The 13,087-nt window shown below is 41.9% G+C and overlaps 1 protein-coding gene across 1 annotated transcript in view; it reads right to left on the bottom strand.

Annotated features, from left to right (window-relative positions):
- ATF6 (activating transcription factor 6) overlaps positions 1 to 13,087 on the bottom strand; it is a 100,493-nt gene that overhangs the window by 8,567 nt on the left and 78,839 nt on the right. Inside the window, 1 exon segment of the mRNA XM_009892806.1 lies at positions 9,126 to 9,210. Coding sequence (XP_009891108.1) covers positions 9,126 to 9,210 — 85 coding nt within the window.

Below are 13,087 nucleotides of genomic sequence, written 5' to 3'. Positions count from 1 at the left end.
CAAAGAGCTTCCAGCCTGTGCCGGGGGATGCAGGGGCAATGACCCCAGCACTGACCCGAGTGGGAGTCTCCTGGTGACATCCCCTTCATTGCAAAACGTGACCATCTGTTTGCACCTTTCATTTCCACCTTTTAGGGAGATACCAGTCCACAAGTGAGCCTTCCCTCTTGCCTCACAAAAAAAATCCTTGCTTTCTTTTAGCAGTTTCTGAAGAGCTCCTTTTTTTTCCAAGTTTTTTGAACATTCGAGTATGTTATTATGCCTTATTCTCACACTCACCATCCCTCTGAGGCCTGTGATGGAGCACTGAGGCAGGACTTTCCCCTGCAGATGCTGTGCTAGCTCTTCCCAATCTACTGTATGTCCCCAGGCATGCTCAACTCTCACAGATTCAGCCAGCTTGGGCAAATGCGAGACTTGATTTTTTTACAGTTCCTGAGGCCATTTTAAAAAAAGTTTGCCTCATTTGTCACTTGCCATTCTCCTGATAATTATATAGCCTCGGCGGTTAACATCAGCACAAGAACTTTTTGCTCTTTCCTTCAACAGTGCTGACTTCCTCTTTAAGTGCTCTTTCACACCTTGGCCCTCTGCAGGCACTAGAGATTCCCTGGCAGGCATCCTCTGAAAAATGTTTTTATTATTTTTTTATGCCTCAGGCATACAGTTCCTCAATATCTTTTTCTGGCTTTACTTCTTATGGTTTGACATTTAGTCTGCCAGAAATCATGCTCTTTTTTTCTATTCCTTCATTTGGCTACAATGTCTATTGTTTAAAAGATATCTTCTTACTTCTGTGAATCTACTTTAATGTGTTACTTCAGCCTGTTGGATTTTTTAGGGTCATTTTAAAGACTTTTGCACTGAGCTTTCAATCTTTAATCAATCTTCATACCACTTGCCAGCATTTTACCCTATTGGTTTTTCTTTCCTAGTCTTATTTAGCCCTTACCTTTGAACTGTAGTATGTACTTCGCCGTGTCAATTTGTAAGCACTCACTGATAAAATTAATTTAACGGTTTGTCTTAATTTTTTTTTCAAGAGGCAGTGTCATTTTTTCATTGACATGCACCTTATCTATCACCCAATATCAATTGTATCGTAGTGTTAGCGTCTCACTGATTTAAGAGTGAAGGCTGGTGCGAACCTGTATTCACTTACAGTTGAAATGTCTTTATAGGTTGGACGGTATCCAAAGAGTGAGCTGAATTTTCCACCTGTCTCACTTGGATACATAAAGTTACCTCATTTATTTAGATACTGTGATCAGCTCTTGCTCGTAGAAGAGTATTTTTAACACCATCTCTGTGAAGCTTCTGTCTGCGTGGGGTGAGCACTTCCCTCCACATGAGCTTCTCTGATTCAATGCATTTGCCAGTTAATTAAAAAAAAAATCATATACATATGCTGCGGAGTGCCTATCTGAACACGGCACGCTAATAAAAGCAAGACGTCTGTTTCAAAGATTTCTGTTTCCCAGCTACAGCAACAGGAGATTTACAGCTTTAATGTATGAATCCTGCTCTGAAACAGGGGTGGCTCCTTCCTCATGGTGAGGGGCAGCTCAGTCTGGCAATCCTTTCTTCATCCACATTCACCCAGAAGGCATTTGTGCTGTACTGGGATATGCCACGGTCTTGTCACCCAGGGCTACTCCGGAATAAGCCAGGATGGACACAGTTGATTTACAATGAAGTGGTGGATGACTGAAATTGAAAATGTTCTTCAGATGCTCAGGATGTATTTTTCAAACGCTTTCCTACAGCAACCATGCTACGAAGGATCAAACCCAGAGGACACCCAGGAAGCACACCAAGAAGCACCAGAGGTAAGGTGGACCCGACGAAGCACGAAGTGGGCGAGGAAAGCTGCAGCGTGGAGGACTAGACCTGGGATATGAGAAGGCGGGAAAGGCCTCCCGGCCCCACTGGCAGCCATCTCCTTAGAGACTGCAATCCAAACACTGAAAAAGACTGTCTTGGACCGCTGTGTTTTTACTAATCTCTAGGTTTATTCCAGTGATGTTCTCAAGACAGAACTCATAAATGTGAACCTCCTCTACCAGCACTGTTGCAATTTTTTATGTTTTTACAGGGTGAGCTCATTATGCAGAAATAAAGAGCTACCAGTAATCAGAGTTGGCCTGTGTATCACAAACATAAAACTGTGTTTGCCGCCTATAATTTAACACTAAGAGGAATTATGTAATCTTGAATTTACAACATTTGAAAATGTATTAAGGCAGATCAGCTGGGCTCGAGGCTAGAATTTTGATGTGCTGCACAAACACAGTTCAACGTAGCCGAGATGGTGACGGTAATCTCACAGATCGGGACGAAAATTTTCTCTTTGCTTTGCAGCACAGGTCTCAGGCGCAGGGCTCTCTCTAAAGCTTGGTGGGAGAGCACACCTACAAGGCAGTATCAGCATTCGGAGTTAATGAACATCTAGAAGGCAGGGTCGCTGCAGTGAGACTCATACTCGTTCAGTTCTAAACTGAATTTGGTTCCTTCTGCAACTCCGCACTGGCAGTTAATGTCATGGGTTTCTTTTTTCTTCTACTTTATGGATTTTATATAAGTGTCTTTTATATGGAAAAAACAATCTGGTGTAATAACTCGACCCTGGCGTTGGAAATTCTAAGTGCAAAGTCCAATTAATTTATGACTCATTCTCTACCCCCTTCGTGAACAGCGTGTTCCCAAGAAAATGCCATCTGTAGCATTTATCCTGTCTATCCAGGGAAGACCAGTCACACTTGGCCTGCTCTATCACACAAAGCCCAAGAGATATTCTTTTTTATATTAACGAAGGGGTAAAAAGGCACAGAAGATCCTCTGAAATCATCTTCCTGTTCTTTTGAATACATAAAAATAGGTTACTCATTTAGCAATTTAGGTAAACAGCTCGTTATGAAAAGTCCCTGGGGAATAAGCCTTTATGATTTCATTTCTTGATCGTTTCCTGTCTAACTAAATAAACATGAACTCAAGTGACACAGATACCATTACTTTCGTGCGCAGATTCCTGAATGATTTCTTTCATAGTTTTTTGAATAATTTAATCTTCTCCATCCTGTCAAAGACAACATATATCAAGAGACAATGGCTGGGGAAAGCAAAATCTCTCAAAGACAACCAAATCTGTTGAAAACTTCTATTTAGTGTTTGATCTAGGCAATGACCAATTCCGACATTCAAGTTTGAGGGGGTTATTTTGTTTTTAAAAACTGAGCTTTTATATCACTTTGAAAAGTGAGAATAGCAACATCTTACAATATGACTAAAATCTATGGTTAAAATTGTTGGATAAAATCTCTTCTGCCACTATTTCAATCCTAATCTCTACAGCACAGCTTTACGTAAGCACGAGAGCTGAAGTACATCTATGACATTGGCAAACCTTCCTAATTACAGAACCACAGTAACGCGACATGCTGCTTGTCCATGACTGCACACAGGAGATAGCAGGCTCTCCCTGTTTCTCAGTCCAGACTCAGTAATTGGCTGTTGCAGTGAGGTCTAACCTAAAGCTAATCATGGCTCTGATTTTTCCATGATCAGGCTTCACCAAACTACTTTTATTCCTCAACCGGCAGCTCAAGAAGCAGAAGGGTGGCGTTTTCAAAATGGCCTGTAGACTTACAGCATGGAGACATTCTCAGATGTATTTTCCTACATCCTGGTTTAGCAGTCTTGATGCTTTGAAGGATTCTCAGTGACCTTCTTAAAAAACCTTAGCAGCCACCCTTTTTTATCTCACAGATAGGTTGTAATCCTACACACACAACTTCCAGAGCCTTCTGCTCATACTCTATAGCTTGTAAGGCTGCGCTGAGTTCTCAGCAGCTTCTGCTAAACCCAGAGATAAAAGCAGAAACAATGAGGGAAGTATCTCCACAGAACAAACTTGTGTAGCCAAGAGAGAAGTCCTCTGTACCTACTAGAGTGGCACGAGCTTCTCAGTGTGGAGACAAAGACAGCATCTGTGAGAAGGAGCCACAGAGACTAAGATTTGGCTTCTAAGCATGAAGGGAAGAATGAACCAAGAACAGCTAGAGACAGCTGGGCCCATTAGCCTCCTGGAAATCGTTCTGAAGCTATTCAAAGTGAGAGAGAAGGCTACCCAAAATGTTAAGCGACAACCTTCAGGGAAGACAGCTGCCGTATGTATTGTTTTAGACCTTCCTCATTTGATGATTGACTGGGAATTCTGCTTCTTACTCTGAAAGACGGAAATGGCATCTTTTGTTTGCTTGACCCTGAAAGGCAGAGGAAGTTGGAGACTTTATTTATTCAACCCCAAGACATGGGAACGTACAGAACATTGTCACTTCCCAAAGAGCTTTTGTTTTTATTTTCCTTCTCAGCCTGTGTGGGTTCTGTTTGCCTTATGGATTTTTCACAGACAGTTTGCTACCAGCCTTGGACATCTGCGAGTGGCTTTTGCACGTGGCTGTCAGTTGAAAGAACGTTCTTTGTAGCTGTACGCAAAAAATCATGCTGCTTGATGGCAGAAATCCCCCCAGTTTTGATCAAAAAGCCTTGCCACTAGATTTCTTATTGACAATTTTAATTAGGTGTATTATTTCAGTGCACTTTTGAAGTCTGTTACACCAGTATGATGGGGGATGCTAGGAAGGAAGGCTGAGGGAAGTGGCAGTGATGAGAAGCTGGCCAACACAACAGAGCACATGGACTTTGCAGAACTGGCCATCCCGTTCACAGTAAATTTCTGGGTTTAGAATAGTATTTTGCTGTTGTGTTTCATGAAAAAAAAACAACCGTCACAAGAACAAGGTTCCTTAAGAACCAGGAACATGCACATTACAGAGAGTCAGGCACACAAACTATCTCAAAAGCAGGCTGAAGACAAGTCCCATTGTGTGACATTAGACTAAGGACCTATTCAAAATATTTGTATAAAATTCAAACCTCTCTCTCTCATGGCTGCCAATTCCCAGAAAAGGAGCCTCAGATCTCACCAGTGGCTTTCCCATCAGGTCTCTCACTTTTGTTTGGCAGAGAGTGCAGACACCAACCCTCAATTTAGAGAGAGCAAATGATGGAAGCACTTTCACATACGGGGAACTGTTTTGCACAGGGATCCTAAGAAGAAAAAAGGCCCTTTTGGTCTTTATGCTGCTGCTAAGGCGCCCAGTACTCACGGTGACTACACACCTGCACAGGCATCTACAGCTGCTCCTACCAAGGGAAAGTGCAAGTTGTGAGAGTATCTAACCTAATCCTAGGGAGAAATGAGTTAACGAAAGTGGCTTCTTGGGCTAAATGTTGAATGCTATCATCTCCTACACTGAATAACTCTACATATGTTCCTACTTTTGTGTGCTGCAAGGAGAGGGCTACTGGTGGTGCGTGCTGCACCACAGAGCGCAGGCATCCTGCAGAGACAAAAGGCTTCTGCTTGGGGTAGGAAGAGTGGCTTAGCTATGCTGTACTCTATAGATTATTTTGATCCAAAGATCGATGTTATAACCCACTGCATTTTTTACAGCAGTTAAGTAAATACAAGGCTAATGGCAGATGTTTTCATTTAAACTTCAAGAAAGGCACCGCCTATACGTCAATTTGGAATTGGTGTAATGAGCCAACAAGACTCTGAATTACAATAAAAGCAAATTTAGGAATGAAATCTACTTGAGACTTAACTGGTCTCAAGTGCGTAGTTAGATTTCTAAAATAATAGCTGCAATCCAGCATAACAAACACGACTTGCTTAAAAACAAAAGCTGGAGTTTAACTGTAATTTGCAGTTGGCTTTCATTCCCATGAGAAACTGCAAGCTATTTCTTCTTGGAATAACTTCTCAGTAAAAACACACCAATGGTGCCCCCAAAACCGTGTACAGTGGGACTAGGACTACCCAGTTCTGCTTTCTTCCCCTCCAGGCTTACCAACCCTAAGGTCCTTAAGGTACCATCAGGCAGATTTTCTGAATACTACTTGTGTCCACAAATGATAGGGCTTTGCTGTTGGGCAGAGGCAGGTCAAAACGCGGGTATGGCTGGCTCCAGGGACCAAGGGGAGAGCTGTATTGAGGGACAGTAGCCGGTAGGGAAACGGGAGGACAGTAAAGGGCAGCAAGAATGTCCGGGAAGGCAGAAATGGAGAAGCTGACAGTAAGAGCTGGCTGTGAATTAGGGCGGAGGATGGCCCAGCAAGCTTGAAAAGGGGCTTGGAACAGGGTGGGGAAGAAGGAATTGGTAAGAGGGCAAGAGGGGAGGGATTAACACGTACCAACATGTAACGAGTTACTATCCTTTTTTTAAAAAGAAAAAATTTAAACATATTTAACATATGTTAACATATTAAACATATTGGAATATTTAAACATATTTCTGTGCACCTGCAGAGCAGTCCTCAGAGGGGATTTTGCTCACTTATCCTTATGCTCACAGAGGGGCATGGGCAATTCAAGCTGACCACAAAAAGGAGCACATAAGTGAAAGTTACAAGGTAGTAGCTATTTTTACTCTTTTCCAACATACAACAACTGAATAGTTTTTATCTTAAAAATGAATAAGGTACTGTTATTGCTTTGTACAATAATGTTCTCTTAAACTTCCACCTTACTGAATGCACACATGCGCCCATACACACACCGTCTAGTACAAAATTTTCTGTTGAGATTTGCCATTGGCTGCAATGCCGGTGGCCGGATTTACCCCAGCTCTTCCCTCCAAGAAAACTCTTCAAACTGCAAACTTGATTCTGCTTTGTACACTGGGGAAAACCGCCAGACCCATCTTGCAGAACCATGTCATTAACCTCCATGCAGAGTCATGTAGGACAGCGACCGACAACCCATTTTACTTCCCAATCTTTGTCCGTACCTGTCCTCTGTCCCTGCAGCTGGTGGTGGGAACGGCTCAAGCCAGCTAAAGGCTGTCTCTAGCAGAGCTCAGGAGGCCCTCAAACAATCAAAGCGCAATCAGAAAAGGATAAGAGCCCTTCTGGGAAAAGACTGTTCAAGCAGTTCAAAGGGTTCTCGACTGAACTGCAAGCTGTTTCATGTTTGGAAACAGTGTCATGGGTAAACTTTACACAGAAAAATAAAGATCCTGTAGAAGAAAGCAAGTGATGAAGCTCTGAAAAAGTTTCAAAGCAAAGGTCGCTTCGCTTGCATTCCTTTCATCTCCTCTGCCAGGGATGTGGCAGCAAAAAGGAAGGGGAAGTAAGTGGCAGTGGAAAAGGCTTCCCTTCTTCCACAGAGATTTGGCTGAGACACGAGAAAAGGCAGGAGAGGACAAGTTCTTTCACTGAAAGTTTTCCCAATTCCTCACGGGGAGAGCTGTCCTCTTCTAGCAGCCAAATCTCTGCAGGTGGACAAAGAATTAAGGTGGGCTTAAAAGAACAGCAGACAGCTGGGAGAAAAGCTTTGTTGTCAGCTAACTTCCAGATGCTTGTTCAGTCCCCGTGGAGGCAGAATAGGGTGGAGGAGCAATGCTGTCAAAGGACAGAAACGGGTTCTTCTCCAGACAGAACTTTTTAGGGAATCGTCTTCTCTAGGTAATCTACTAATAATCAAATTAAAAATCAAGCCAAGTTACCTACTGGCTCTTGTATCTCTTGTATTTTTTTTTGCTAATACCTGGCTGAGCGTTACAGAGGAAGCTGTGTTTGTTGCCGTTGTTTACTTAATGCTATCCTTGTGTCTCATCTGTTTCAACATCTCTTCCCAAATCCCTGGACATTTTTTTATTTCCTGGATTATGCTGATGTTCTGAAGAAAAATCCCAAAGAACTCAAATAACTATAATTTCACAATGTTTTATTATTAATCAAGGATAAGATTTGTCACTGGATTCTGATGTGGATTTTCCAAATTACATTTACTTCAACAAACGAAAAGTTACTTCAAGTAAAACAAGATTTAGTAACATGTTAGGAAGAAATACTTTGTAATTTAGAAATAGCATTTGTTCTTCAAGTGATAAAGTGCTCATTTGCACGTGCTAATTCAGCTCAGCCAGAAAAGCATTTTTGTAATGAACGTGAAAAGGGAGCTACGGGCAGATAAACGACAAAAACAATTCTGATCTATCTAATAAAAATTCCCCTAAGATAGCTGGTTATAGATGATCATACTTGACTTACTGTACTACATGAGAAAATGTAAGTATCAAAATGTTGAAAGCCTGAACTGATTTTTTCCCGCTTAGTTTATGGAAATTCGCATCACCAGACAATGTTTTTGGCACACATAAATTTAACAAAAACATTTAGGTTTATGATTCACTTGTACTGTAAAAGACATAAGTTTTAAAAAAGCATTACAAGCACAGATTTTCAGAAAGTAAAGTTTATACTGTTACAGGGTTCATGATGCATTTGATGACTGTGACAGTGACCTGTGTCCCAAACATGTCCTAACTTGGCAGTTCCTTACCATATAAATTAATGATATATTTATACAGTTCATGTCCTGTCTCTCATGTGGGACTAAAATGCAGACCGAGAACATTTCTGTTCGCTAATAAGCCTGTGCCCTGGGTGCAAAGCTGCTTTCTCTGCTGTCCTGCAGCACTGTAACATGATTATTATTAATCCTGACCGTGCAGTGCTGAGAGGTCCCACTCACACTGAGTGTTGTATAACAGAGTGGTAAACAGCTGAGGAAGCCAATGGAAGGCAGTCAGCGCCCTAACAAACCCGTAAGGCTGAGGAGTTCGCCCCGTTAAGCAGGCATAGGAGGAACCCAAATGAGAGGATAAGAACAGTCTCCACACTTGATAGGATCTTCGTAGCCAACAAGTTAGAGAAGCTAGATCACATTCAAGTAACCTTTAACCAGCTGTGTGTAAATCACTGGGACCGGATGGCACCACCCCTGAGTCCTTGAAGGAGCTAGAATGAGGTACTGCAGAACTGCTGGCCAAGACACGCAGCCTCTCGTTACAGTCTCGGTGAACAGGCACCGGCGATGTGCCGGCACCCCAACTGCAGCAGGGACCCTGGCAACTACGGCCCAGTAATGACCAGTTTGACTTCTTTTTCAAAGTTGTAACAACAGACATTTTGTCTCAGTTTGGTTTCCACATACAGATCAGGCACATCTCTTTGAAATTATTCTCCTATCATTCTTTTTCATGTTTTGGACTTACCATTGATGTTTACAGCTGGCAACACTATAGACATCTTTGGTCTTCTGGTCTTGTTATGTGTGGTGGCTGGCAATAACAGGTGGTCCTGGAAAACAGGGGAAAAGATGTGTTAAATCTACCCTGGAAGTACAGAGCTGGGAAAATTCCTTTCCATTCTGTCTTACAGGCATTCCACATAAAACTATTTACGACATCTTAGCAGATTCAAATTGTTGAGGGAGTCTTCCAAAAGTCACAGCAATTGCTCATGCTGTGTAACCGAGAAGAGATCCCTATCGCATGCAGCAGAATACGAAAAAGCCTTGATCATGTGGAAAGAGCTGGAAACTACTATTATTAGGCCCTCGTTCAACAGAGTACTTGTGTATATGATTAAAGTAATTTAACTTGACTTCAATGATATTTAAACATGTGGTTAGGGGCTTTGCTGAAATGGTGCGTTTACTTGCAGTGTTGTCTGCTTTATATATAAACGTCAAGGTCTACCACATGCCTCGCGCAGCAGGACTGTATCAGTCAGGGTTGCGACAGGGTGTGAAATATGAGCTCCGCTGACAAAACCTCCCAGGGGAGTTTGATGGCAAAGCTGCACTTTAGTAGCTTATCTCAGCTGTGAGGTGGCTGGGTGCTGCTGTAAGACAGCTGTGTTCAGACTAACTACCCTGGGGTTTAGCAGCATCTGCAGGAGACGCTCTGGATATGGACCTGACCTGCAAGGAAAAATGCAGCCTCTCTTCAGTTGTTTTTTTTTTGCTGTTGCTGAACTCAAATTGCTCAACTTGCAGCTTGGGAAAATACTGTTCTTCCCTTATCAGCAGAAGTAACAGAACATAAAGCACCAGTCCAGGCATCTCCCATATTATTGTGCTATGCTGATCTAGAGGGACCGAAGAAAGACCACTAAGAACGAGCGAAGCTTCCGATGACTTTCAAAGCTTAGCTTCCCTGACAGAAGGTTGCCTCACTACGCAATCTCAGTATGCAGTGGGCATTGCGAGGGAAGTATATTTGCTCTCTTAGTAACTAGGAGCAAAGGACTGTGCTTATATAATTGACAAACGGAATTGAAATTTCTAACTCAGGCTCTAAGTGAAACAAAAACCTGCCAATCACTAAGTACCTTTTCCAGGCCCCAAAGAATTAATGGAAAGGTCTATTTTCCCAGCCCCTGTGTTTGCCCTTCTCCCAATCCCAGCAAAATTCATCCGCAGTGTCTCTGAGAACAGGTAGGTTCCACTATGTCAAGTATGTGGAGACCAACGCACTAAGAAGTTTTTGCAACTGTCCTAAAACCAGATCCGAACATCTGCCTTGCACTTTTCAAGATCCAGCCATCTATCTCACATGGTTAAAAAGAGGAAACAAGTTTGATGCTCTCATCTCATTTCATGCTTTCCCATTCATAAAACTCTCATGATATTGTAGAAACCCAGCGCTCGGAAACTTTACATGCAGTTTTTCGGCCCCCTGGTTAAGGGTAAGAACAGGCACACAAACATCTCATGCTTTTGGCCAAGGTTATCTTTTTGGCAGACTGAATTAGACTTCCTTCAGGACACAGTTGTTAACTTCTTAATGTCAAGGTAACTATATTTTCCCCCTTTTAATATCTAAACACTACATCGTTATGGCCAAGATTCAGGGAACTGAGTTACACAAAAGTTATGTGTGAAATATTTCAAGATATTCTGCAGATACATTGCAGAAATATCACACTCTTTTTTTTTTCCCACCAAAAGATTCCCCCCAAAACCAAATGACTGACCATGAGAAGAAAACATTACTTCAATAAGTGACTGTAAGTAAAAACATCTTGGTATCAAAATTATAAAACCACTCTGGTATAATTCTCAGACTACATATGTAATTCCCATTTCATTTGTGAACCACTGAGATTAAGACAACACTCAGTAAGATGATGAACTTTACAGAAAAACTGTTCTTGAAATTCAATGTGCCCAAGGGAACAGGCCAAAGATAAGATGTCCATTAAAACCACATTTTGTAACAATGTCCTTGTCATGATTTGACGACTATTTTTAACATCGCTTAAAAAATGCTTATCCTGTTTTTTTTTCTTTTTCAATGTTTCTGGGAGTCCACAACATCATTACCTAGCAAAACACAAGTACTGCATAGATGATCACCTGTGAATCATTACAAGTAACTACTATCTTCTGCTAACATATCTGAAGATTGGTACATTAATTGATGCTGGATTAGTTCTGCTTATAATGGCATCTTTACTTACTGTGTGTATAAAATGTATTAAGAACTATCACAAAAACTTTACAATCACAGTACCTCTATAGAAAGAAATGGCAGTGTCATGACAGAAATGCCACATTTCTGTATAGCAACAAAATAAGGAAAATTCCTCAGGTACCTCCTGTATCATTACCTTCTTGGCTGCAACACGGGAGGTTCAGGTTGGACATTCAGAAACAGTTTTTCACCCAGAGCATGGTGCAATCCTGGAAGAGGTCAGCAGAATGCCAGGGGAACTCTGTCCTTGGAGGTTTCCAAGACCCAGGTATACAAAGCCATGACTGCCCTTATCTACTGTTGGCGACGGTTCCACTTCAAGGAGAAGGTTGAGCTAGGCACCACTAGAAGTTTTCTCTATCCATTTCAGTGATCCTATGATCCTCTTTTTGCAGTCCACACGACAAACACTGGCAGTGCCAACTTCTCATAAGAGTCCTATGGTAACTACAGAGGCGGCACAAACACCTCAGACTTGGCCTTTACAAGCTCTGCATCTCCTCCATCATGGTTAAATTCAAAGACTTGGCTCAGACCGACTCTGCAGTTAACAAATTTCATTTCCATGACTACAGTGCAGCCAAACTATGCACTAATACTGCTGGGCAGGTTCAGATTCCACCAAACTGATCTGCTGGAAAACAATATTCTAAACCTTGCATTGAAAATGAGGTGTTTAATTCACCTTTCTTAGTTTTGCCTCACTTAGAAGCCATTTTTTTAAATACCAGGAGTTAGATTTAATAGCAACTTGTTTTAGACTTCTGTGAATGATGTTTCAAGAGCTGCAAAGAAGAAACGAGCAGTTCACCACTACCTGCTCTGCTTCCTCATAATTCTGACGAAAACACCGAGTCATTTTCTGGTAGATCAGTCAATTGAAGCGGGCAACTCCAGCAGGTATTTCACTTCACGCTAAGATAGCATTGGAGATGAGAGGAACTCCAGAGAAGCCTGCTGCTCTCCAGTGACTATCGTGAGAATGAGGTCCAATTCAGGCTCGTCAACCAACATCCAAACACCTGAAGCTGTGTTAAATGAATCCCACACGGACAGTCGTCTTTCCCCAACTCAGAGAAACAACAGGAGCATTGTTTTCTAGACCACAATTACAGACATTCAAAACCAAAGAAATATAAGAAGGAGGACAGATACATAAAATGCCAATATTATAATTCAGTCTAACCTAGTGAACTTCTTTTACACAAATCACGGCAGGCCCAACACATCCTGCTCAGCCACACAAAATCCTGTTAAGAGACAGCAACTGATAAGATAAAAACTTTGTTAGCTATCTATGCACTGTTACTAGCAATCCCTCCACATGCAGCCTGACAAGATCAACTCACTGGATCTGAAACAAAGTGCATAGGGAACCATTTTTGATGAATCTGCTCTGCTACCCAAGACATGAAAATTAACTTCCCACTAGTTTCCAGACTCTGAAATGTCTCCTAAAACTACACAGCCAAGTGGTATGTTCATGTATCAATTCACCTGCTACTCCTCTGTTTTACTGGAGCAGTTTGAACATTGTGGGAGGGAAAACCCAGAGACTTTTGCTCCCACAGCATAGTGAGATAATGAATATGAAGTAATTTTCACCTGCATTTGTGTATCCAAATTTAGAGTTGCTGCACAACCCCCCAGTGTTTCAACACTAACTTTGGAGAAGCAGACATATAAAAAGCCAGTCA

Source organism: Charadrius vociferus, unplaced genomic scaffold (genome assembly GCF_000708025.1).
Source record: "Charadrius vociferus isolate BGI_N301 unplaced genomic scaffold, ASM70802v2 scaffold39, whole genome shotgun sequence".
NCBI classification, from domain to species: Eukaryota; Metazoa; Chordata; class Aves; order Charadriiformes; family Charadriidae; genus Charadrius; species Charadrius vociferus.
Note: the sequence above shows the minus strand (reverse complement) of the source record. Positions and strands in the feature narration are given on the sequence as shown.